This window comes from Thalassophryne amazonica, chromosome 2, assembly GCF_902500255.1.
Source record: "Thalassophryne amazonica chromosome 2, fThaAma1.1, whole genome shotgun sequence".
NCBI classification, from domain to species: domain Eukaryota; kingdom Metazoa; phylum Chordata; class Actinopteri; order Batrachoidiformes; family Batrachoididae; genus Thalassophryne; species Thalassophryne amazonica.
In genome coordinates this window covers 20,610,802-20,637,710 of record NC_047104.1, presented here as the reverse complement: position 1 = coordinate 20,637,710, position 26,909 = coordinate 20,610,802, and the positions used below count along the sequence as shown (strand labels likewise).

Genomic DNA, 26,909 nt, shown 5'->3' with positions numbered 1-26,909 from the left:
TATTATTACTGTTTTGTTTAAGAATGTTTAATTTTCACTGTTGCTGCACTTTGTGTCAAATTATAGTCACATCATATTGATATGATAATATGACAATATTGAGATATGATAATTTGGCCATATTGTGCAAGCCTACTGTCAACTACCTGAAAACTTTGAATTTTGAATTGAATGGAGCCCCCCCCCCCTCCAGAAGCTGAAAGTTTTAGCCATGCTAATGCTCACCTGAAGCATTTGCTCATATAACCGTCTGAAGAACCTAAATAACGTGGCGAGATGCTGAAGAGCTTTGCTCGTTCATGTCTGCGACATATACATATTGTAAATGATGTGGGGAAAATGACTAAAATTGCTGAATAAAAGTTAGAAAATGATTTATTTTGGTTGTGTTGATCTGTATTCTGTAAAGTAGTAACAGTTTTACTGCCTGAATGCCTTGACGTGATAAATATCACACCATTTGTTTAGCAGTTCAATTAGAAGTCTCACAATATACACGAATGAGATCTAAGGAGGGGCACTGTGTTTTTCAGATTTCTTTCAACTTGGTCCAGAAATTATTGAATAGTCTTACTTTCACAGAGAAGCGCTCCATAAAAGCGGCGCCATAGGTGGGTTAAGAGCAGCCTTTAATGGTAATGTCTAATATGATGCCTGCAAAGCTCTTACTTTCACCCTTGATTATTTACCATCTTTAACTTAACTTCATAATGAAATTAATTAACGATCAGACTAGTATCTCGTGTCATGGCAGACATAGTGTGTTTTGACAAACTGGTATTATTTTCTATCTTGCTTTATAACATCTGGACTGGGACTAACAAATTAATTGAAGTCTATTATATAAATAGTCTGATCCTCTTCTGTATTTGTTTTGACAAATAGTGGCTACAAATGTGGGACTGAGTTTGAATAAATGTAACAGCACAGAAAATGCAGATTTATGGTGAAGCTCTCTTGAAAACACTGATCATGCCTGTCGATTTGTATTTATGTCTGGTTGTCAGACTCTAACCAAGATGGCAACGCTCTGGCACCAGCCAGCGATTGAGCGGATCACCCTGATCCTCCATCTAGTGATTCAGTAGATATCTATGGACCGGGCCCTAAGGCACACCGGTGCAGTAATCATGCTGTCAAATCAGCATCTTGATATGCCACACCTGTGAGGTGGGATGGATTATACTGGTAAAGGAAAAGTGTTCACTAACACAATCAATTGAACACAATTGCATGATTGTGTTCAACACACTTAATGAGAAGCAGGGTGCCATTGATATTCTGAAATGAGTATTGACATCGATGAGCAGTCTGATCTGGTCAGATGCTGGGATAGGAGATAGAATACAATACAATAAAAATACAGTAAATCAGTAACACTAATAACACTGTTAAATTAACATGAACCGCAATAACATTTAAAACTACAAAATGTCAAACTCCCATGGTGCATTGCAGAACATTGTTTATTGGTTAGCTTTCTCCAAAAATATTAGTCCTATCAACTTTCCATTTTTGCAGCATTCATCCTTGACCCAAAATACATAATCATACCAAATGGCAAATGTCACCTCTCCCCGGATTCTATATAGCTTAAAGGTTTATCTTTCTTTTTGTTTGTTATGTCACACCTTGTGTCAACTGGCACATGCATGCAAGAAATGATGCCTCAAATGTATTTGTGTGGGAGGTACACAAAAAAACAACTTGAAAAGTGACCAAAATTGTACTGCGAGTCACATGAAAATGTCCTTCATATGTTCTGTAAACCACATTTCATCACTTGTTTTCATTTTTCTACCACAAAGCTGTTGAACCTCTAGTCACACTAATCTAGACAAGTTGAGGTGAAGCAGACTATGTTCAGGGCACCTTTTCTGGCCCCCTCCCTGTTCCGGATGAGCAGAGCAGATCCTCTGTCAGGCTACTCAGTCGCACATGCAGCTGCCATAAAACCCTTCCTGCTTCTTAAGATGGTCATCGTAAGATGGACTGAATCACACATCTGCTGCTTCTGTGCAGGGTCAGAGCTAAGACCTTCCAGATTCATAATCCTGCCCCTGTCACTCTTTGCCAATTGCTGAAAGACTTTTGGGTGTGCAGTGCACTGTACAAAATCTGCATCCAGGGTCGCTCCAGAGACGCATGTGCATGGTTTTATGTCACGTGGAAATGTTGTTGCATACCAACAAACACATTCTTGACAGATCCTGAGCCTGGTCCAATGGCTGGGAAAACCCAGACACTTGGGGTCTGAGGCCCTTTTGTAGCTTTCATCCCCCTTCACAGCTGTTGGGTCACAAGCCATCACTTCCCTCAGCTTGATATGCCAGTGAGGACCTCTTGCTTCTGGACCTACTGTAGAGGCAATGGGGCGCACAAGCTGCACGTTTCCACAAACCTACCTAACACCCAGTATAGGCAAGCATTGATGTGAACTGAAAAGAGGCCAGAATGCATCCTTAATCAATCTCAGAATTCACCTTGAAGACGTCCCTGCACAGTGCACAGTCCAGCTGGTGATGTACAGTGGCTTCAGCCCCTTGGTATTTCACACATTTTAATTTTTTTAGAATAGAATAGAATTTATTATCATTGTACATGACACCAGAAAAAAAAATACTGTGCATGACAATGAAATTAAAAACAATCTCTTAAAAGCACATTTAAAATAAATAAATAGAATAATAAATAACCCTAAAAATTCTACATAAAACCTAGTTAAAACACTATCATAAAATGGCAGGTCCAGCAGCATTCAGTACACAAATAGCTGTTCCCACAAAGCTGTTTTTAAGTCTGTTTGTTCTGGCCTTAAGTGCCCTGTATCGTCTGCCTGATGGCAATAATTCAAACAAATAGTGTCCAGAATGGGAGGGGTCTCTGATTATAGTCCTTGCCTTCCTGAGACAACAGCTTGTATACAGTTCCTCTAATGAAGGCAAGAGACAACCAGTGATCTTCTGGGCTGTGGTGACGACCCTCTGGAGAGCTTTCCTGTCTGTGACTGTGCAGCTGGAAAACCACACACACAGACAGTAGGTCAAAATGCTCTCTATGGAGCAGCGATAGAAGGGCACCAGCAGTCTCTGTGGCAGATGGTTATTCCTGAGAACCCTCAGGAGTCTCTGCTGTGTTGTGAAGGTGTAGGAACATGGACCCACAACAGGGGGCGTTAAATGAATGGACAATGGATAAGCCAAACAGTAACAGTTTAATGTTGTGAAGTGCACAACGGAATACAGACAAATACAGTTTTGGTACCACAGACAATTAAATGTTGAGTGACATGTGGGCAGGCTTGAGGATAGGAGACGTCCATCCTAAACCGAGCCGGATCCCACACGGCCTTCACCGCCAACGGATCTGAAGAACACCGGAGCCACCAAGTCCTGGAGCCCCAGGTGGCCACCGTCTCCAGCTGTCAGACCTGGTACTGCTGGCAGAGAACAGAAACAGTTTTGATGAGTGTGAGTTTGCACACTCAGTAATCCCACCGTCTGTGTTCTTTTGGGAGGGAGCACCTCCACCTCCAATCACACACTCGTGCAGCTCCTGTCTAACCACTTATCTGGTTGGGGTGTGAAGTGAAGCTGTCGCTGATCATACCAAACTCCAATCCCACCGATAAGACAACACCACAGGAAAACGGCTGCAAATAAGTTCAGACTATAAGTCAGTGTTTAGTTCAGCAGAGAAAATTACCTCCAAGGTAGCTGATTTCTCGGCGAGGAGGTGGAGTTGCAGTCCGGCCTTTATGGTGAGGTTGATGAGTTGGCTGAGTGACAGCTGGTGCTGATGGTGTGTGACAGCTGTCACTCCCAGTGGCTTCGACGCCCTCTCGTGCTTGAAGCCCACACTTCAAGCAGGGCGCCATCTGGTGGTGGTGGGCCAGCAGTACCTCCTCTTCAGCGGCCCACACAACATGCTGTGCCTTCTTGATGGTAGCCATAGCATTTGTGCTCCAAGTCAGGTTGTCTCTCAAATACACGCCCAGAAAACGAAATTCAGAGACCCACTCCACACAGTCCCCATCGATGACCAGTGGCTGGATGACTGTTTTCCTCCTTCTATAGTCCACCACCATCTCCTTTTTGTCTTTGAGGTGTTGAGGATCAAATTGTTCTCCCTACACCAGACCGACAACAATTATTCCATTTCAAATACAAAAAGTAAATCAGGCTTCTCAATATAATTATTTCTAAAATTATCTTCCTTAAACTCAAACTCAAACCAGATCTCTGCAATTTGATACAAATTAATTAAATATATAAAAGCCAAGACGATAGGTTGCATAAATAATCAGCACCTTTGGTATAATACCTGTAAATAATCAGTTTTATTGCCAGTTTTCTTCAGACAAGTCAGGGGATGGATACATGAACATTTCCAAGTCACTGAATATGTCTTGGAATTTATTTACATCGCTTATGAAGAAATACAAATAGTATGGCACTCTATGGTAAATCTGTGTGGAGTAGACAGTTCTCACAACCCGGAGCAAAAGCGAAGTCCAAACACAATAAACCAACAAGTCATTAAATCCTTGTTAATAATAATCAAATCAAATCAATTTTATATAGTGCCAAATCACAACAAACAGTTGCCCCAAGGCGCTTTATATTGTAAGGCAAAAGCCATACAATAATTACAGAAAAACCCCAATGGTCAAAACGACCCCCTATGAGCAAGCACTTGGCGACAGTGGGAAGGAAAAACTCCCTTTTAACAGGAAGAAACCTCCAGCAGAACCAGGCTCAGGGAGGGGCAGTCTTTTGCTGGGACTGGTTGGGGCTGAGGGAGAGAACCAGGAAAAAGACATGCTGTGGAAAAGAGCAGAGATCAATCACTAATGATTAAATGCAGAGTGGTGCATACAGAGCAAAAAGAAAGAAACACTCAGTGCATCATGGGAACCCCCCAGCAGTCTAAGTCTATAGCAGCATAACTAAGGGATGGTTCAGGGTCACCTGATCCAGCCCTAACTATAAGCTTTAGCAAAAAGGAAAGTTTAAGCTTAATCTTAAAAGTAGAGAGGATGTCTGTCTCCCTGATCCGAATTGGGAGCTGGTTCCACAGGAGAGGAGCCTGAAAGCTGAAGGCTCTGCCTCCCATTCTACTCTTACAAACCCTAGGAACTACAAGTAAGCCTGCAGTCTGAGAGCGAAGCGCTCTATTGGGGTGATATGGTACTTAGAGGTCCCAAAGATAAGATGGGACCTGATTATTAAAAAATAAATAAATAAATAAATAAATAATAAATAAAATAAAAATAATAATAATAGTGTTAATCTCAGCCTCCCTGCTGTCCAGACACATTTATGTTTGAAATAGAAATATGTGAACCTGAACCCGTTGTGTCTTTGGTCTCCTTGGAAACACGCTGTCATGTGATAACCCCGCCCTCTGGCTTGGAGAGCCACACTGCCCTCTGCAGGTGCAGCTCCAGTTGCGTGTGAGAGTGTCTTCTGACCTGGACCACAGTGAGCACCAACACTGCCACGTACACAGCAAAGCAGCAAACAGCAGCAGCTGCTGCCTTTGTTGACTGAAAACGCTGCTTCCTGTCAGGATTGTCCTGCACATGCTGGAAGTTATTTTGTTTTTGTCGTCAGACTTTGATTGAATTTGTTTTGTATTTTATGTGTAACTTTTCTGAAACCCTGAAAACCTGAAGTAATGTTCTGCTGACTGTGGGTTTGTTCCAGAAACGACTGGATCAGGGTGGGACTGTGCTACCCCCAAAACACAACCTTCACCATCATCTCCGACATCCACAACCGCCTGACAAAACAGACATGCAAAACTGGAGTCTTCATGAGGACCACACAGATGGACAAGGTGGACAGCTCCAACCCAGCCAGAGGCTACTACTACTGGGAGAAAGACACCGGGTCAGACACACACACACACACATACAGTCACACAAAAACACACATAGAGACACACACACAAAAACACATGTAGAGACAAGGTTGGGTAGGATTACTTTGAAAGAATACACGTGGATTACATGTATGTATGTACATACATTTGGATTACTTGTAATCTGATTACTTTTGGATTACATTTCAAAGTAATCCTACCCAACCCTGCGTAGAGACACACAGAAACACACACATACACAAAAACACAGACACACAAAAGAACAAATACAGACATACAGACACAAAGACACACACATACAAAACACACAAACATACAGACTGAAAAACACAGACACAGAAAAACACACACACTTACAAACACACAAAGACACACAGACAAACACAGGCACAGATATACACACATAGACAGACATACACAGACACAGATATACACACAGACACACAAAAACAGATTTGCAAACACATGCAGATATGGGTATACACACAAAAACACATTTTTCTCTCAAAAATTCTTGAAAGGGTAGTTGTAAAACAGCTAACTGATCATCTGCAGAGGAATGGTCTATTTGAAGAGTTTCAGTCAGGTTTTAGAATTCATCATAGTACAGAAACAGCATTAGTGAAGGTTACAAATGATCTTCTTATGGCCTCGGACAGTGGACTCATCTCTGTGCTTGTTCTGTTAGACCTCAGTGCTGCTTTTGATACTGTTGACCATAAAATTTTATTACAGAGATTAGAGCATGCCATAGGTATTAAAGGCACTGTGCTGCGGTGGTTTGAATCATATTTATCTAATAGATTACAATTTGTTCATGTAAATGGGGAATCTTCTTCACAGACTAAGGTTAATTATGGAGTTCCACAAGGTTCTGTGCTAGGACCAATTTTATTCACTTTATACATGCTTCCCTTAGGCAGTATTATTAGACGGCATTGCTTAAATTTTCATTGTTACGCAGATGATACCCAGCTTTATCTATCCATGAAGCCAGAGGACACACACCAATTAGCTAAACTGCAGGATTATCTTACAGACATAAAGACATGGATGACCTCTAATTTCCTGCTTTTAAACTCAGATAAAACTGAAGTTATTGTACTTGGCCCCACAAATCTTAGAATCATGGTGTCTAACCAGATCCTTACTCTGGATGGCATTACCCTGGCCTCTAGTAATACTGTGAGAAATCTTGGAGTCATTTTTGATCAGGATATGTCATTCAAAGTGCATATTAAACAAATATGTAGGACTGCTTTTTTGCATTTACGCAATATCTCTAAAATTAGAAAGCTCTTGTCTCAGAGTGATGCTGAAAAACTAATTTATGCATTTATTTCCTCTAGGCTGGACTATTGTAATTCATTATTATCAGGTTGTCCTAAAAGTTCCCTGAAAAGCCTTCAGTTAATTCAAAATGCTGCAGCTAGAGTACTAACGGGGACTAGAAGGAGAGAGCAAGGCAAGGCCATACAATAATTATGTAAAAACCCCAACGGTCAAAACGACCCCCTGTGAGCAAGCACTTGGCGACAGTGGGAAGGAAAAACTCCCTTTTAACAGCTTTTTTTTAAGCTTTAGCAAAAAGGAAAGTTTAAGCTTAATCTTAAAAGTAGAGAGGGTGTCTGTCTCCCTGATCTGAATTGGGAGCTGGTTCCAGAGGAGAGGAGCCTGAAAACTGAAGGCTCTGCCTCCCATTCTACTCTTACAAACCCTAGGAACTACAAGTAAGCCTGCAGTCTGACAGCGAAGCGCTCTATTGGGGTGATATGGTACTATGAGGTCCCTAAGATAAGATGGGACCTGATTATTCAAAACCTTATAAGTAAGAAGAAGAATTTTAAATTCTATTCTAGAATTAACAGGAAGCCAATGAAGAGAGGCCAATATGGGTGAGATATGCTCTCTCCTTCTAGTCCCTGTCAGTACTCTAGCTGCAGCATTTTGAATTAACTGAAGGCTTTTCAGGGAACTTTTAGGACAACCTGATAATAATGAATTACAATAGTCCAGCCTAGAGGAAATAAATGCATGAATTAGTTTTTCAGCATCACTCTGAGACAAGACGTTTCTAATTTTAGAGATACTGCATAAATGCAAAAAAGCAGGGGCCAAGTACAATAACTTCAGTTTTATCTGAGTTTAAAAGCAGGAAATTAGAGGTCATCCATGTCTTTATGTCTGTAAGACAATCCTGCAGTTTAGCTAATTGGTGTGTGTCCTCTGGCTTCATGGATAGATAAAGCTGGGTATCATCTGCGTAACAATGAATATTTAAGCAATGTCGTCTAATAATACTGCCTAAGGGAAGCATGTATAAAGTGAATAAAATTGGTCCTAGCACAGAACCTTGTGGAACTCCATAATTAACCTTAGTCTGTGAAGAAGATTCCCCATTTACATGAACAAATTGTAATCTATTAGATAAATATGATTCAAACCACCGCAGTGCCTTTAATACCTATGGCATGCTCTAATCTCTGTAATAAAATTTTATGGTCAACAGTATCAAAAGCAGCACTGAGGTCTAACAATATACACTCAACAAAAATATAAACGCAACACTTTTGGTTTTGATCCCATTTTGTATGAGATGAACTCAAAGATCTAAAACTTTTTCCACATACACAATATCACCATTTCCCTCAAATATTGTTCACAAACCAGTTTAAATCTGTGATAGTGAGCACTTCTCCTTTGCTGAGATAATCCATCCCACCTCACAGGTGTGCCATATCAAGATGCTGATTAGACACCATGATTAGTGCACAGGTATGCCTTAGACTGTCCACAATAAAAGGCCACTCTGAAAGGTGCAGTTTTATCACACAGCACAATGCCACAGATGTCTCAAGATTTGAGGGAGTGTGCAATTGGCATGCTGACAGCAGGAATGTCAACCAGAGCTGTTCCTTGTGTATTGAATGTTCATTTCTCTACCATAAGCCGTCTCCAAAGGCGTTTCAAAGAATTTGGCAGTACATCCAACCAGCCTCACAACCGCAGACCACGTGTAACCACACCAGCCCAGGACCTCCACATCCAGCATGTCCACCTCCAAGATCATCTGAGACCAGCCACTCGGACAGCTGCTGAAACAATCGGTTTGCATAACCAAAGAATTTCTGCACAAACTGTCAGAAACTGTTTCAGGGAAGCTCATCTGCATGCTCGTCGTCCTCATCGGGGTCTCGACCTGACTCCAGTTTGTCGTCGTAACTGACTTGAGTGGGCAAATGCTCACATTCGCTGGAGTTTGGCACATTGGAGAGGTGTTCTCTTCATGGATGAATCCCGGTTCACACTGTCCAGGGCAGATGGCAGACAGCGTGTGTGGCGTCGTGTGGATGAGCGGTTTTCTGATGTCAATGTTGTGGATCGAGTGGCCCATGGTGGCGGTGGGGTTATGGTATGGGCAGGCGTCTGTTATGGATGAAGAACACAGGTGCATTTTATTGATGGCATTTTGAATGCACAGAGATACCGTGACGAGATCCTGAGGCCCATTGTTGTGCCATACATCCAAGAACGTCACCTCATGTTGCAGCAGGATAATGCACGGCCCCATGATGCAAGGATCTGTACACAATTCTTGGAAGCTGAAAATGTCCCAGTTCTTGCATGGCCGGCATACTCACTTGAAGAGGAGTGGACCAACATTCCAGAGGCCACAATTGACAACCTGATCAACTCTATGTGAAGGAGATGTGTTGCACTGCATGAGGCAAATGGTGGTCACACCAGATACTGACTGGTATCCCCCCCAAATAAAACAAAACTGCCCCTTTCAGAGTGGCCTTTTATTGTGGGCAGTCTAAGGCACACCTGTGCACTAATCATGGTGTCTAATCAGCATCTTGATATGGCACACCTGTGAGGTGGGATGGATTATCTCAGCAAAGGAGAAGTGCTCACTATCACAGATTTAGACTGGTTTGTGAACAATATTTGAGGGAAATGGTGATATTGTGTACGTGGAAAAAGTTTTAGATCTTTGAGTTCATCTCATACAAAATGGGAGCAAAACCAAAAGTGTTGCGTTTATATTTTTGTTGAGTGTATATATATATATATATATATATATATATATATATATATATATATATATACAAGGTCTATTAGAAAAGTATCCGACCTTATTATTTTTTTCAAAAACCATATGGATTTGAATCACATGTGATTACATCAGACATGCTTGAACCCTCGTGGGCATGCAAGAGTTTTTTCACGCCTGTCGGTTACGTCATTCGCCTGTGGGCAGTCTTTGAGTGAGGAGTCGACCACCCTCTCGTCGATTTTTTCATTGTTTAGTAATGGTTCAGAGACTGCTGCTTTGTTTGATCAAAATTTTTTCAAAACTGTAAGGCACAACTGAGTGGACACCATTCAATAAATTCAGCTGGTTTTCGGTAAAAATTTTAACGGCTGATGAGAGATTTTGGTCTGGTAGTGTCGCCGTAAGGACGGCCCACGGCGCCTGATGGCGATCTGCGCTTCAAGGCGGCAGCGTCTCGCCGTTTCAAGTTGAAAACATCCACATTTCATGCTCTGTTGACCCAGGAAGTCAGAGAACAGAGAACTTTCAGAAGAAGTCGGCATGAGGAGTTTATTCGGACATTCCATTGTTAACGGACATTTTGTAATGAAAGAACGTGCAGGCAGAGTCACGTCACATGTCAGGTCGGACCCGACCGCGGGGGGTCGCGACAGGAAAAACACCTCCGTTGGAAACCTTAACGGGCAAGTTGGAACATGCCCAAGCTGTTAAACAATTTCTCAGTTACTCACTTGTTGAAAGCCATCAAAAGCCACCTGAATTTTACAAATGGTTTTCAACACGGAGGTGTTTTTCCTGTCGCGGCGCACACAGAATTTGCACGCACGTCTTTCATTAAAAAATGTCCTTAAACAGTGGAATGTCCGCATAAAGTCCTCATGCCGGCCTCTTCTGAATCTTCTCTGTTCTCTCACGACGTCCTGGGTGAATTAAGCCTTAAATTAGGATGTTTTCAGGTCGAAACAGGCCGACGACGGCGCCTGGAAGCGCTGCGCGACGTCCCGCTCCCTGGGAAGTCCTTACACCGACAGAAACACCCCATAATCTGTCATCAGCCATTAAACTTTTCACCGAAAACCATCTTAATTTCTCGAATAGTGTCCACTCAGATATTCCTCACAGGTCCAGAAAAATTTTTGATAAAGCAACGTGCGCCGTCTCGAGCAGCGTGTGAAGCAAAGGAATTCAGCCGAGAGGGCGGGACCACATCTCACTCAAGGCCTGCCCACAGGGAAATGACGTCATCGACACATGTGAAAAAACTCACGCATGCGCACGAGGGTTCAAGCATGATTGGTGTAATCGCACGTCATTCAAATCCATATAGTTAAAAAAAAAAAAAAATGTTGGTTTCTTATCTAATAGACCTCGTGTGTATATATATATATATATATATATATATATATATATATATATATATATATATATATATATATATATATGAGATCTGTTAGAAAAGAATCCGACCTTTTTATTTTTTGCAAAAACTCTTTCCATGACAAAAACTCCTGTAACAGTGGAATGTGCTGAAAAAGTGGTATGTCCACATCTTCTGCCATTTCTGAAGTAGTCAGACGACGTCCCGGATCAACACAAATGATCTGGTCATTTCAGCCTGTCGATGCCCGCTCGGAGCGCGGCACGCCCTCAGCCGCTGTGGGTCGTCTTTAATCCGGTTGTAATGCTCCTTAATCTGTGTGATCCCCATAAGATCTTCACCAAAAGCCATCTGAATTTTCCAAATGGTTTCCACCTGGCTATCTCTCACACTTTCTGAAAAAATTTTGATGCAGTAAAACGGCAGTCGCTCAGCCAATTTCCTGACAATGAAAATCCGCCGAGGAGGCTGGACCACTCCTCCCACAAGGCATGCTCACAGGCGAATGACGCAACCGACAGGCGTGAAAAAACTCACTCATGCGCACGAAGGTTCAAGCTTGGCTGATGCAATCACACATGATTCAAATCCATATAGTTTTTGCAAAAAATAAAAAGGTTGGATTCTTTTCTAACAGACCTCATATACACACACACACACACACACAGGCAGCCTGGTGGATTAGTGGTTAGCACTGTTACCTCACAGTGAGAAGGTCATGGGTTCAATTTCTGCCTGTGGTCTTTCTGTGTGGAGTTTGTGTGTTCTCCCAGTGTTTGTGTGGGTTTCCTCCGGGTGCTCCGGTTTCCTCCCACATCCAAAGGCATGCGGGTTAGATGGACTGGAATCTTTAAATTGTCCGTAGGTGTGCATGTGGGTGTCAATGTGTTTGTTTGTCTGTTTGTAGCCCTGTGGACAGACTAGTGTCCTGTCCTGGGTGTACCCCGCCTCGCGCTCTATGACTACTGGGATAGGCTCCATCCCCCCGCGAACAGAAACAGACTTACAAACACATGCAGATACAGGTATACACACAAAAACACAGACAAACACAGACACAGATATACACACATGCAGACACAAAAACACACAAATACACACATGCAGACACACAAATACACACAAAAACACAGACACAGACAGATATACAGAAACAGGCACACAAAAATAGACACATAGACACTGGCACAACAGATTACCATCACGTCCCGTGTTTCATGATATTTTGTTTGATTGTTTGTTTGTTTTTTGGTGGGTGGGGGGGGGTACAGCATCTGTCACAGCTTCTCATCTACAGTGTTCAACTGAGAAGTTGAACTTCTCTGGTGAGTGAGGTGAGGAGAATCTCTACATGAGTGACGTTTCTGTGTAGGCTCTCAGTTGTCCAGGTGGTTTCCATAGTAGAGAAGCTTGAATCTTCGACTGGACTGGGTTGCTTGACGTGAGGACGTTTCGCTTCAAATCACAGAAGCTTCCTCAGCTAAAATTCTTGCTCTGGTAGTCTGACTTCTGTCTTGACTCTTGTAGAGAAGAATAAACCAGAAGCCAACAAAAGCTGGAGTTTTTAACCTAACCAGACCCCTCCTACCGAGAGGCTGACTGCTATAGGCTAGTGACTAAACAATAGCTCTAATTAGCACCTGTTGTGCTCTAGTTAGCACTCTCCTAATGATGGGATGGAAGCCTCCCCTGATGGCTCCCTTGACGACTCTCCTGATGACGTGAATGACTCATTACCATGAACAAAAGACTGAAACTGCTTTGACCTGAGTACCCCATTGTAAACAGGGGACAAAGCGTGTCTGAGACCCGCCCCCCGGTTAAGGCTGGGTTTCAACTGTTTTACAAAGAATGCTTCCTTGACACCTCTCTCAAACCATTTCTTCTCTCTGGCTAAGATTTTAACTTCCTTGTCCTCAAACGTGTGGTTAGTGTCTTTCAGGTGGAGATGAACTGCAGACTGAGGTCCACTGGTGACCTCTCTGCGGTGCTGGTATAGCCTCTTGTTTAAAGGTTGCTTAGTCTCACCTATGTAGTGTTCATTACAGTTTTCCTGACATCTGATATAATACACTACATTGCTCTGTTTCTAACTAGGGATCCTGTCCTTAGGGTGAACTAATTTCTGTCTCAAGTTGTTAACCGGTTTAAAGTAAACTGGGATTTTGTGCTGTCTGAAGATCCTCTGTAGTTTTTCCCCTACTCCTGCTAAATAAGGGAGAGACACTCTTCTTCTTGTCTCCGTCTCCTGTCTATCTGGTCTCTTTGTTTTCTGAGACTTCTGCACTTTGTCCAGGGACCATCGTGGGTACCCACATACTGTGAGGGCTTTGCGTACAAGTTGTTGTTCTTTAGCCCTTCCCTCTGCAGTTGTGGGCACCTGTAGGGCTCTGTGTTGAAGAGTCCTGATCACCCCAAGCTTGTGTTCAAGGGGGTGGTTTGAGCCAAAGAGCAGATATTGGTTAGTGTGAGTGGGTTTTCTGTAAACCTCTGTCTGGAGCTGCCTGTTCTCTCCAATCGTAACATCACAGTCCAAGAAGGCTAAATGGTTGTTTCTGGCATCCTCACGTGTGAACTTGATATTGGAATCCACCGAATTGATGTCTTCTGTAAAGTCCTCGACCTCCTGTTGCTTGATTTTAACCCATGTGTCATCAACATATCTGAACCAGTGACTGGGAGAGATGCCCGTGAACGACGTCAAGGCTGTCTTCTCCACTTGCTCCATGTACAGATTGGCCACAATGGGGATACCGGAGACCCCATCGCACAACCATGGATCTGCCTGTAGTAATTCCCCCTAAACAGGAAATACGTGGTGTTAAGACAGATCTCCAAGAGTTGGCAGATGTGGTCTGGTGTGAGTTTGGTCCTTTCAGGTACAGACATATCTGTACTGTCTGTCTGTTGTCTAGTTGTATATATTACTATCTACTAGTATATATTTACATCTTCTGGTTATGACCCATACTTACCAGATTACTGTGTTGTCTTCATGATAATTGAGATACTGACATTATATATTTACAGATGTAAATTTTAGAAATGCATGATGAAAACAATAAAGATATAAAAATACAAGCTTATTGTTAATATTTCACATAATCTCACACACACTCATCTTCAACTGCTTACTCCAGTCAAGGGTCACGGGGTGCTGGAGCCTATCCCAGCAGTCATAGAGCACGAGGTACACCCAGGACAGGATGCCAGTCTGTCACAGTGCCACAAACAAACACATTCACACCCACTCTCACACCTATTGACAATTTAGAGATTCCAATCCACCTAACCCGCATGTCTTTGGATGTGGGAGGTAACCGGAGCACCCGGAGGAAACCCACACAAACACGGGGAGAGCACACAAACTCCACACAGAAAGACCACAGGCGGGAATTGAACCCATGACCTTCTCACTGTGAGGCAACATTGCTAACCACTAAGCCACGTGCTGCCCTATTTCACATAATCGTAAAAGGAAAATCATATAAAGTATATTGCAATACCCCCCCCCCCCCCCAAACACAGTGTAATCCAAAATATCACATTACATGAAAAGTACTTGTACTTGAGTATTTGAGAAAATACATGTACTTCCACTCAAGTACATTTGGCAGATTTCCAAAAGTACTTGTAACGGAATTATAATCTGAACTAATCTGTCATGGTTAGATGCCATATGTCCAGATTTTTCTGTAATTATTGTATGGCTTTTGCCTTACAGTATAAAGCGCCTTGGGGCAACTGTTTGTTGTGATTTGGCGCTATATAAATAAAATTGATTTGATTTGATTTTGCGGCTGTTGTAATTCCGTTACCATAGAATTGCCCGTACTTTTTAAAAGTACTTCACCCAACTCTGATCTATTGGACTTGTTTCACTGAATTATAAAATCTCTTCATCCTAAAATGCAATCACCAAGTCTTCAGTGCAACTACAGGAATCTGGAGTGTAAATGGCATAACTATACATTTAGAGTTTTTGCTGAGCCTGGTACGGGTATTTAGTGTGTATGCATTTTGTGTGACAAGTTGCTGTTTGTGTTGCAGCCTGTTGTTCCTGAAGCTAAAAGCCCACAACAACAGGGATGAGTTCGCCTTCTGTTCTGTTAAAGGCTGTGAAAGGGTGAAGATCACAGCCGTCATCCCTAAAGGGAGTCTGCCGAGCAACTGCATGGCCCAGGCCTATCCCAGACATGCCGAGATTCCCGTGGTGGACGTGCCCATGCCCAGAAAGCTTCCAAATGCCAGGCTGGTGAGAATTTGTCATTTTGAAATTTAGAGTTCCACTGGTAATGTGCATGGGCGCCTGGAGCCACCTACAACCTGCTGGTCCAAAAGTGCACCTACAACACAGGAAAAGACCTCTGAGTACACGTGCACATGAAAATTCATCAATTAAATCATATGACAGGGGCCTATATACAGTGTGTGTGTGTGTGTGTGTGTGTGTGTGTGTGTGTGTGTGTGTGTGTGTGTGTGTGTGTGTGTGTGTGTGTGTGTGTGTGTGTGTGTGTGTGTGTGTGTGTAAAATCCACACTAGGTCAGTTAGCATGCTGCTACCAAATGTGTAAAATATAGATGTTGTTACACTCCCCTGGAATCTTGTCCCAGCTTGATACATCACATTGCATGTGCTAAATTAACTGATTTGCATGTTCTCTGCCCAGTATTTTGTGCACTCTGGTGGACACATCTCAAATTGCATATTAATGAGGACAAAGGTCCTAAATTATATGCATCAAATTGATTCCAGAAAATACCAAGAGGGTGCAGGTTTCTTTGTAACCATCAACTCCAGCAGGTGATTTGACTGATTAACATCACTTTGGTATGAGTTCATCACTGAAATCACCTGCTGGAGTTGGTGGATACAAAGAAAACCTGCACTTTCCTGGCCCTTTTTGGAATCAGTTTGACAACTACTGTATGTCCTAAATGGACAGTGTGTTGTATTTGTCATCAGACTGCACATTTGTTTGAGGGTGATCTGGAATTTGCACATGTTTGCATTTTAAAAGAGAAGAACACAGAAAATCATCAGGGTTCATTAAAATAGATGGGTTTTTGGGGTTTTGTGTTGGAGACGAAAGAAGAACAAAACTCGCAGCATCATTGTGAAAATGTTTTTCTGCAGGACTTCCTGGAAGTTCGGCTGGAGTCCTACAGCACTCGATTCTTCCACATCAAGGAGGACTTTGCCTTCACAGAGGTGACCTTTGTCTTTTTCACACTTCGATGACATGAGATTTGTGTTTTATTAGTTGTTTGCCTGATCTTGTGTATCTTGTTTCAGAAAGCAGGTTTAGTTCAAACTCTTGTTTGCAAGTTTAAGGGAACTTTGGATTTCTGGTTTGAAAAAGCTAGTTCAACTGAACTCTGACTTGGCAACATACTCTTGAACTATTCCTCCCCCCACACAAAGTATCTGCAGAGATCTCCATGCGTAGTCACTTCCTAATCATCGGTTTGAGTGTTTCAAATCACTTGTTCTGAAGAGGAGAATTACATTACATTATTACTGCCAGGACTGAACAAATCCTCTGTCATAAATGCAGTGGAGATGTTGTTCTCCTGGCATTGCCAGCAATTTTTGTTTCAGTCTTGGAGACAGGTATCATCTCTTCAGAATAGAGAAAAGGTCTTGTTGTCCCAATCTGGAATGGAAAGGGTGATCTATGGACTGTAACATCTATAGAGGTATCACACTGCTCTCTGTATTGGAGAAGGTGGTTGCGAGGATCATTCTTAATAGGATTTGATTTGTAATAGCAATAGGATAATATAGGATTACCATCTACTTGCTGCTCAGTGACCAGAACAGTCTGGATTCACACCCAAGATGTCAACTGTTGACTGTATTTTAGCCCTACAGGTGCTCATGGAACACAAATGTGAAACTCAACAGTGTTTCTTTGAGGCTGATGTTGATACACACACAGCGTTCAGTTCAGTTGATCAGACTGCTCTCTGGGACATCCTGAGAATTTGTGGGGTCCCCAAGAAGCTAATGGACATCATAGTCAGCCTATACACAGATACTGTGAGTGCTGTGTGTAGCAGAGGCAGAGACTCTGAGTTTTTCCACAGTGAAAACTGGTGTTCCTCGGGGGTGTGTTTTGGCTCCTACACTGTTCAGTGCTTGAATGGACTGGGTGTTGGGTCGGGTTGTGGAAACCAATGACTTCGGTGCTTTTGTTGTTGTCAGGAAAAGTTTACTGACCTTGACTTTGTAGATGATACTGGTATCTTTTGCAGAACAATGGATACTCTGATTGCAGCGCTTGAGAAGCTGAGTGAGGAATCAGAGTGTCTGGGTTCCTGATTGGTCTTGGATCAAGACTGAGGTTCAGGGTTTTAATGACTTCCTGGACTCATCCATCAGAAGTGTATCTGTATGTGGTGAAGGAGCTGAACTTGTAGAGAGATTCATTTATCTTGGCAGTGACATATATATCTCTGGGTTCTTGTCCTTTTGAGAGCCTCCTGAGAAGATCTTATGGAGCCATGAGGTCACTGGACAGAGGTGTTTGGTGATGCCAATATCTTTGCAGGAGAATGAAGGTCCAAGTCTGTAGGGTCCTGGTGCTGCCTGTCTTGCTGTATGGTTGTGAGACTTGGACACTAACCAGTGACCTAAGATGATGACTGGATGTGTTTGCTACTAGGTCTCCTTGAAGGATCCATAGGTTCAGCTGGAATGACTTTATGTCAAAGAAGCGGTTACTAAGAGAGACAAGGATGAGGAGGATCACATGCATTTTGAGGGAACATCAGTTACTGTACGATGTTTGGGTGTGACGTGTGTCTCTGTGCATGATCTAGTACACAGGTGCCTGAGTGCTGAGGACCCCAGTATCTGGAGAAAGCCAAGAGGATGCTCACATTTCACCTGGCTACGGTAGAAAGATGCTTATTTTACTGATGCGGGAATGGACCAGTTGTCTGCCTGGGTGGTTGCCATTCAGGAGCCAAAACGGTTCCATGGTGTTGTGAATGCGGTAAAGCACAGCATCAGTGCATGCTGCAGACTTAGCATTATTACTAACTTCGACTTTGTCAACAATAGTTATAATAATGAAATAATTTGTCAATTTTTATGTAATAAAGCTAATAAGAAAATATCTTCGTCCCAGTAATGTAATAAGTTCTTCTGCTGTTGTTAAAATAAAACCCTTAAAATGTGATAACTGGCAGTTATGGTCATTTTCCAGTATAAAACTGTTGTCTTTTGCAGGACACAGGCAGCCTTGAAGTGTTGACATTAAGCACACTAAAACTGCTGAGCACTATTTCGTCACATGGTTTGAATTATTGTGAAAATGTAACAAACTGACATAACTGTTTTTCATAGCTCCTCAGCTTAACTTGAATATGCTAAAAATATGTTAATCTGGCGATATGATCTACAATTCTTTATAGTTTTAGAGTAGTTCCTACTGTGTGGCAGTTTACAGTGGTGCAGACAGTTTACGTGCTTGTCACCAAATAGAATATTGCAGGTTCAAAGCTGCCCGAGGCCCGCTGACTTTTAGAGCTGGAGCTGTTAGAAAAACCAGATCAGCATGTGGATCCCAGCCAAACCTTCTGTGGTGACTCTGAGAAAAATGAGAGCAGCACAACAAAATTTCACTGCCAGATTGTTTTTTTTTTAACTATTATTAAGATAAGATAAGATTTTATTGATCTCACAGAGGAGAAATTCACATGTTATGTCAGCTCTTAAAAAACACACAAGATGGGTGCAAGTAGAGGAAAATGTGCATCAAACAGCGAGTGCAAGGATAAGCAATAATAATAATACTTGTAACAGTACAATAAAATAAGAAAATGAGGTAGAAATAGAATATATATATATATATATATATATATATATGCATATATAAACATGATTGGAATTGAAAAAAAGATAGGAGCATCTTATTTACAATATGTGAAGTGGAATTTAGATGTGATGTTGAGTTGTTATTGCACAAGATTTGTGGACATAATACTGCAAAGTTTACAAGACAGTAGTGAGACCAGCTATGTCGTACGGCTTAGAGACGGTGGCACGAACAAAAAGACAGGAGGCAGAGCTGGAGGTGGCAGAGCTGAAGATGTTGAGATTCTCTTTGGGAGTGACAAGAATGGACAAGATTACGAATGAACATATCAGAGGGACAGCTCAGGTGGGACGGTTTGGAGACAAAGTCAGAGAGGCGAGATTGAGATGGTTTGGACATACAGAGGAGGGACCCAGGGTATATAGGGAAAAGGATGCTGAGGATGGAGCCACCAGGCAGGAGGAGAAGAGGGAGGCCAAAGAGGAAGTTTATGGATGTGCTGAGGGAGGACATGCAGGTGGTTGGTGTGACAGAGGAAGATACAGAGGACAGGGTGAGATGGAAACAATTGATCTGCTGTGGCGACCCCTAACGTGAACAGCCAAAAGACAAAGAAGATTAGTATTGCACGTGATTTGTGGACATATTTTGCATGTGGTTATTGTACAGTCTAACAGCAGCAAGGAGGAACGACCTGTGGTATCGTTCCTTCTTGCACTGAGGGTCCCTCAGTCTGTCACTGAAGGAGCTGCTCAGCTCCACTGCAGTCCGGTGCAGAGGGTGAGATGAGTTGTCCATGATGGATTTGAACTTGGCTAATGCCCTCCTCTCAGCCACCTCCTCCAGAGAGTCCAGAGGACAGCCCAGGACAGAGCTGGACTTCCTGACCAGCTTATTCAGTCTCTTTCTCTCCCGCTCTGTGCTATTATTTACATTGTGTGACAGATCAGCTGACAGGACAGTGATTGGCTGACTGTCTTTGGACAGGTGAATAACAGGAAGGTGTACCAGGCAGAAGACGGACTGCAGCTGACAGTAATTGATGGGCACAATGGGAAGGTGCTGGACAGCAAAGGCTTCAGGAAAACCATCCTCCAGGGCATTCCTGCTCAGATTGACAGTTACGTCAGTGGACTACCAGAGGGGTATGACAAGCAGCAACCTTTAACCTTAGGTTAATGGTTTGCATGAAGCTACCCCCCATTCAAAATATTTAAATAGCACTGTTGTTAGTTTGTGCTGGTTTGTGCTGTAACAATTTTTGTTTGTGCTGCTAAAGCTTTTGAGTAATTCCAAAAATACATTATCTGACCCGTGCTGTCACTCAGTTACCCAGCCCCATGTCCAAATCTCTCCAACCTGGTCTCTATCGTTTGTTCTGTTCAAAGAAACTTTTATGCTTTTACGGTTTATACGCTTTTACAGCTTATGTTTCATATTCGTGATGTCACTCAGCACCCCCTCCACATCCATATCGCACCAAATTGGTATCTATTGTTTGTACTGTTAAAAGAAACACTAGCATGTTGCCTGTGGGGATCCACGGCCTCTAGATTGGGTAGTGTTTCTTAAACAGATGGCTAACATTTTTCAAGGTTGGTAATAAATTGAGCAAAGTTTCTATAATGAGGTGGAATGGTGTGTGATTCCAGAATGTTTTTAGAACCTTAGAACGTAAACCTCAAGTTTTTAGAAGAACTCAACCCTTTTAATTCCTGTTAATTACATAGTTTTTAATGTTAATTCACTGTCTTAATATATTTAGAAATTGTTTAGGTTCTTATCATATACACACAATTATTATTATTATTTTATTTTTACTTGGACCACAATGGACCACCATGGAAATAAGTGTTTTCATTTTGTTGTGTCATCCATGTATTTTTAACTACCGTGTGCTGGGTAATCGGGAAAGTCTGGAGTTTTCACAGTGGGCTGGTCCAACCTGGGGCCATTGTGAGGGGGTGTTAATATATGCATACATATATGACCACCACTAACTGTTAGGCTACACAGCAAGACACTTGGGCTGCTGTATCTTAAAGAGAAGACATTAAGTGTTATAAATGTTTTACAATCATGAAAATTCACAAGAAAATAACTTAAGACTGCTTCTTTTGCAACGCTGTTATCTTTTCCAGAGCCTAAGGTAGGGACATACCATTACACATTTAACACCCCTATGCATTCATTACAGTTAGTTTAGTCCAATCAAGCCCTGTGCGCCCAGATAGGACTTGAGCTACCTGTGAGTGAAAAGATGGACAGAAAAAAGCCAGGTGGAGCTGAAAAAGCTAGATTAAGAAAAAGAAAAGCTTTGGAGGAAGATTCTGCCAAGTGTGCAAAGCTCACAGATATTTTTTTCAAGAAGACAGAGAAGAGAGAAATGGTAAATAGGGCTGGGCAGAACAGGCTACGTGCCTGTTATGCCCGGATGTCAGCCGGATCAACATTTGTAGTCCAGTACCACCTCATCCAGCTACTTACAGAATTCACTGACTTAAGCTGGGCAGACACTGTACGATATTTTCAATCGTTGTACTTGGCTCCGGCTCAAATTGTGCGACAAAACCGCAGGGTTTAAAAGTTCAGAGCGCATGATTCATGGTCTTACACTGTACGGCCTGATGTTCTGATGCGATCTGACTGCTCACATTGTACGTTCAAAAACGACACGTCGGACTGGTGTTTCCAAAAGCAAAACATAACAGAAGCTTTTTTTCTTTTTAAAAAAAAATTATTTCATGCCTATCAGTGCACACAGTGAGTAAAATCAGGTGAGGAGACTGAACGTATATGTGCGCGTGCGCACTCACAGCAGACAGCAACATGATTCACGAGAGGACAGTAAAAAAAGAACACAAACATATTTCATACAGAGTCTTACAGCTGTGCTCATCTGTCGTAAATCCTGTTGTTTGCTGTGTGTGTGTGTGTGTGTGTTTGTGTGTGTGTGCGCGCGCACGCATATACGTTCAGTCTCCCACCACCCGATTCCACTCACAGTGCGCGCTGATAGACATGAACTTTAATATGATATTAGGTTATTGCGAGGGAACGCAATAACAAAAAAATACAAGACTTTACATGAGATCACTGGTTGCCCTCTCCGGTGTTTGCTCATGCACAGTGCGCGAGGTAATCAGCGCGTAAACGCTTGTAGCGCTGCTTCAACAGCGCAGAACCCTCACGAGCCATGACGGTCGACCAAAATATCAAACAGGTTTGATTTTCATCCGACCATATGATTCCCCATCGGGAGGTGGTCGTGAGATGTTAAACGCAGCTCGTTACTCCATGTAGACTGCACGATGCAGGACGCACGATTAAGCTGAAACTCGGCGTGATCCAAAAAATTCTTGCACAAGTGAAAAATCAGCTGAAAAAGGGCCAAAAATCGCATAGTGTAAGGCCAGCCTTAGGTGGTGCACTGGTGAGTTAACAATACCGTTCTTCTTTTAACTAACTAACTTTTACTTTCTATTATAAGCCACCCAATTTTCACAGTCAGTCAGCACATAAATGCTGGATTTAAATGCCACAGCAGAACTCTTATTATCCCTGTGCGCTGGCGGTTTGTGGGCCGGTTGGATATGAAACTCCCGGGCTGAAAAATGTTCCCAGCACGCCCCTGATTTTTAACATATGTAAAATTATATTGTATGCTTGCATTGAACTCACTAAATAAAATCATACACTCACACTTTTAATATATAAATGATTTACCACCCCCTGCTGGATCGGTGTGAGTCCAGAATGTAAATATCAATGTCCATGGTTTTGGCGCAGTTCATCCTTGACCCAAACAGCAAATGTCAGCTCTCCACAGTTTGTGCATGATTACACTTGCACGCACAGCTGTTTTGTTACGGTTGGGGACTGGGTTTGGATGTTTGACCCAAATTCAGAGAGCTATAAGGCAGGCAGAGTGAAATAAACAAGAGTTTATTGAACAAAAAGGGGACTGCATAGTGGAAGGACAAAAACCAGGAGGAACCAGGAGGAACCACGAGGACCGGACCGGCGGGACAGACAAGTCAGACAGGACAGGGACCAGGTGAAGCGAGCCTGCGGAGCTACTGGGACTGGATGAACTGCAGGGGAGAATGAAAGGGCAGGTGAGGTTGTGCAGGAGCATTTGGGCACACAACTAGGAATAAAAGTCAAAACTAAACTCAAATAGCTCATTCAGCGTTTCAGTTCAAATCAACGTTCAGTTCATTCATTTAGTTCAGAATCAAAGTCTCAGGTCATTCCATATTTGCATTTAGATCAACATTCAGGATCAAAGTCTCAGTTCTACATGACACACCCCAAAGGTTTGCACCTGTGGCAGATAGACGCAGTCCGAAAGACAGCAAATTCCCTCTGCACGCTGATTCGATCCCTCTCTCGGCAGGTGTCGGCCAAATTCCAGGTGACACACACAAACATCCAATACTGTTTCGCCGGGCACTTGTGCAACATGAGTATGACGTCACCTAGCAACACACATGGGTATAAATGTGCCGACCCCCCCCCCCCCCCAACACACACACACACACACACACAAATGGCATGTGGAGTGTGTCGTCATCCCCCACCGCCACCACCAACACTCACACACATTATGAATCCAACATTGTCAGCTGTGGCTGAAGGTCCCAGAGTCCAGTGCTGGACCAGCTGACCACTGTGTGCTGCACCTCAGCTGGTGAACACACAGTGTACATGTTCTCCAGCAGGTGCTCACTCTCTCATGACAACCTTCCAGCATCTGAGCGAGCAGCATGGTGTGAAGCCGCCCGGCCGGCTGAATTCATTTCCACCATGTAAATTGCAGTTTACATGACAGACAAAAAGAGTGGAAATTAAATCAGACACATAAGGGTGAAGGCGTGAACTCATTCTTGTGTCATCGCTTTGCCGTGGGCATACAGCGCATGTCAGCTGATCGCTGACTGACTGACAGCTGGACGTGACCGTGCATGGAAGGTGTTACATTACAACACAGACATCAGACAGATGCAGGACAAACATATAATAATATATACATGACATTAAAATCAAAGAACAAAGCAACAGAGAGTGAGCCTTTTTTGCTGTGAGGTCTGCCGAGGTCCACTGACAAGTGGGTGTGTCTCCCTGCGACCTGCAGGTGCTCAGATATCGGTGCTCCCAAGTCACAGCTCGGGAACACCTGTACTGGCTTGTAGGATATGGAGTCGCATAACTACAGCGTAAAGCGCAGACGTCGGCATGTTGCCACGGTCAGCTTCACCTCAGCTTCACGTGGAAAAACAGACAGAGCAGAGACCAGACAGATCCGACAGCATTCTGCTGTATGCAAGTGCTTTTAATTTGACAAACAGAGACGGTGGCGGAAGACATCAAAAACACTATGCATTTCACTCATGGTGCTAACCTGACACTTAAGTCACTCATGGTAAGAGCAACATAGCACTTATCTAAACTGACTCAACCAACTGAACTTAAAAAAACACAAATCAGTAACACTAACAACACTGCTAAACTAGCATGAACCCTCCCAAGGTGCATTGTAGCACAACATCCATTGTTTATTGGTTAGCTAAAATTCCTAATTTCTATAAAAAATATTTGTCCTATCAGCTTTCTGTCAAAATACCTCAGCAAACGGCAAATGTCAGCTCTCCCCGGTTTTTGTGTGATCAAAACCACACACACACACACACATAGAGTCCACTTGGCTATTATAACATAGATTTTTGCTTTTATGATTTCACCTGTTCACAGCTTAGGCCTATGTTTTTACATACGTGACGTCAACCTGTGTGAAGATGGCATCACCTGTCATTCAAAATATAAATATTAAAAATAAAATAGTACTGTTTTTCACTTGTGCTCATTTGTGCTGTTAAAATAATTTGTTTAACTGTTAGCCTACAGCCCACTTTTTAGACCTTTGTGCACTGCCTGCTCACGTCGTGGGTTAAATGGTCAACGCGCAATGGTCACAGGCGGTGGGGTTGCCTGCAGCCTCCCACAGGCTCCACCCCAATGCCGCATTGCCCTCCTGAGAGTGCTGCAAGCTCCCCCTCCTCCAAACCAACACCTTTCGGCTACGACCTCAGATCAGATGAGACGATCTGCTGAATCTTAGCATATTAGTAATTAGATGGAGTTTACCACCCATCTGCATTCCCAAACAACCTGACTCCAGGAAGACCTGACCCCGGCAAGACAGGGGCCGTTACCGGCCTCACACTGTCCACGGACTGAGCTTCGATCAGAAGGACTCACAGGACTCCCTCAGTCGTGGGGCTCTTCTCTTTACTCACCACCACTGCAACCTGCAGATTCCCTCTGACTGGCTGACTGACTGAGGATTCGCTCAGTAATGGTGAGCAAAGAGGGAAGAGCCCGGTGCCAAATCCCCTTCCGACAGGCAGGCGTGGGAAATACGGTGTACGAAAAACCACCACTGTCCCGGTGTAGCTAAAATTCAGTGGGTAGTCTCGTCTGATCTGAGGTCGTAGCCAAAAGGTGTTGGGTTTTTTTTGGGGGGGGGGGGTCAAAAATTAGGCTAAAAATTAGGCAAATTATTTTAACAGCACAATGAACAATGGTGCTATTTTAATAATTGAATGACAGGGGAAGCCAGCTTCACACAAGTTGACATCATGCATGAAAAAATACAGGCCTAAGCTGTGAACAGGTGAAACCGTAAAAGCACAAATGTTTCTTTTAATGGCACAAACGTAGCACAGATGATAGAGACCGGTTTGGCTCAATTTGGAAGTGGGTGGGTGGGGGGGGCTGAATGACGTCACGCATATGACAAATAAGCTGTAAAAGCGTAAAAACCATAATCAATCAATCAATCAATTTTATTTATATAGCGCCAAATCACAACAAACAGTTGCCCCAAGGCACTTTATATTGTAAGGCAAGGCCATACAATAATTATGTAAAACCCCAACGGTCAAAACGACCCCCTGTGAGCAAGCACTTGGCTACAGTGGGAAGGAAAAACTCCCTTTTAACAGGAAGAAACCTCCAGCAGAACCAGGCTCAGGGAGGGGCAGTCTTCTGCTAGGACTGGTTGGGGCTGAGGGAGAGAACCAGGAAAAAGACATGCTGTGGAGGGGAGCAGAGATCAATCATTAATGATTAAATGCAGAGTGGTGCATACAGAGCAAAAAGAGAAAGAAACACTCAGTGCATCATGGGAACCTCCCAGCAGTCTAAGTCTATAGCAGCATAACTAAGGGATGGTTCAGGGTCACCTGATCCAGCCCTAACTATAAGCTTTAGTAAAAAGGAAAGTTTTAAGCCTAATCTTAAAAGCAGAGAGGGTGTCTGTCTCCCTGATCTGAATTGGGAGCTGGTTCCACAGGAGAGGAGCCTGAAAGCTGAAGGCTCTGCCTCCCATTCTACTCTTACAAACCCTAGGAACTACAAGTAAGCCTGCAGTCTGAAAGAGAAGCGCTCTATTGGGGTGATATGGTACTATGAGGTCCCTAAGATAAGATGGGACCTGATTATTCAAAACCTTATAAGTAAGAAGAAGAATTTTAAATTCTATTCTAGAATTAACAGGAAGCCAATGAAGAGAGGAGCTACAGCATCCAAAGTTGTCTTCAATGAGGATGTAAAACTATTGACGAGATACTCTATCTCACTTACAGAGTTTAGGTAGCTACTCTGCACTGTGTTGGTATATGGCATTAGAGAACATAAAGAAGGAATCATATCCTTAAACCTAGTTACAGTGCTTTCTGAAAGACTTCTAGTGTAA

The 26,909-nt window shown here is 42.9% G+C and overlaps 1 protein-coding gene and 1 long non-coding RNA gene across 2 annotated transcripts in view; one reads left to right on the top strand and one right to left on the bottom strand.

The window, feature by feature from the left end:
* Positions 1-26,909, top strand: part of cemip (cell migration inducing hyaluronidase 1) — a 375,103-nt gene that overhangs the window by 312,512 nt on the left and 35,682 nt on the right. The window contains exons 24-27 of the mRNA XM_034184142.1: positions 5,709-5,894; positions 15,375-15,579; positions 16,462-16,536; positions 20,138-20,295. Of these exons, the coding sequence (XP_034040033.1) occupies positions 5,709-5,894; positions 15,375-15,579; positions 16,462-16,536; positions 20,138-20,295 (624 nt within the window). The remainder of the gene's footprint in view (positions 1-5,708; positions 5,895-15,374; positions 15,580-16,461; positions 16,537-20,137; positions 20,296-26,909) is intronic.
* LOC117522693 lies at positions 2,882-4,083 on the bottom strand. The gene is made up of 2 exons (XR_004564291.1): positions 3,926-4,083; positions 2,882-3,128 (listed from the first exon to the last, which is right to left on the bottom strand). It is a non-coding gene; the product is annotated as an uncharacterized LOC117522693 (long non-coding RNA).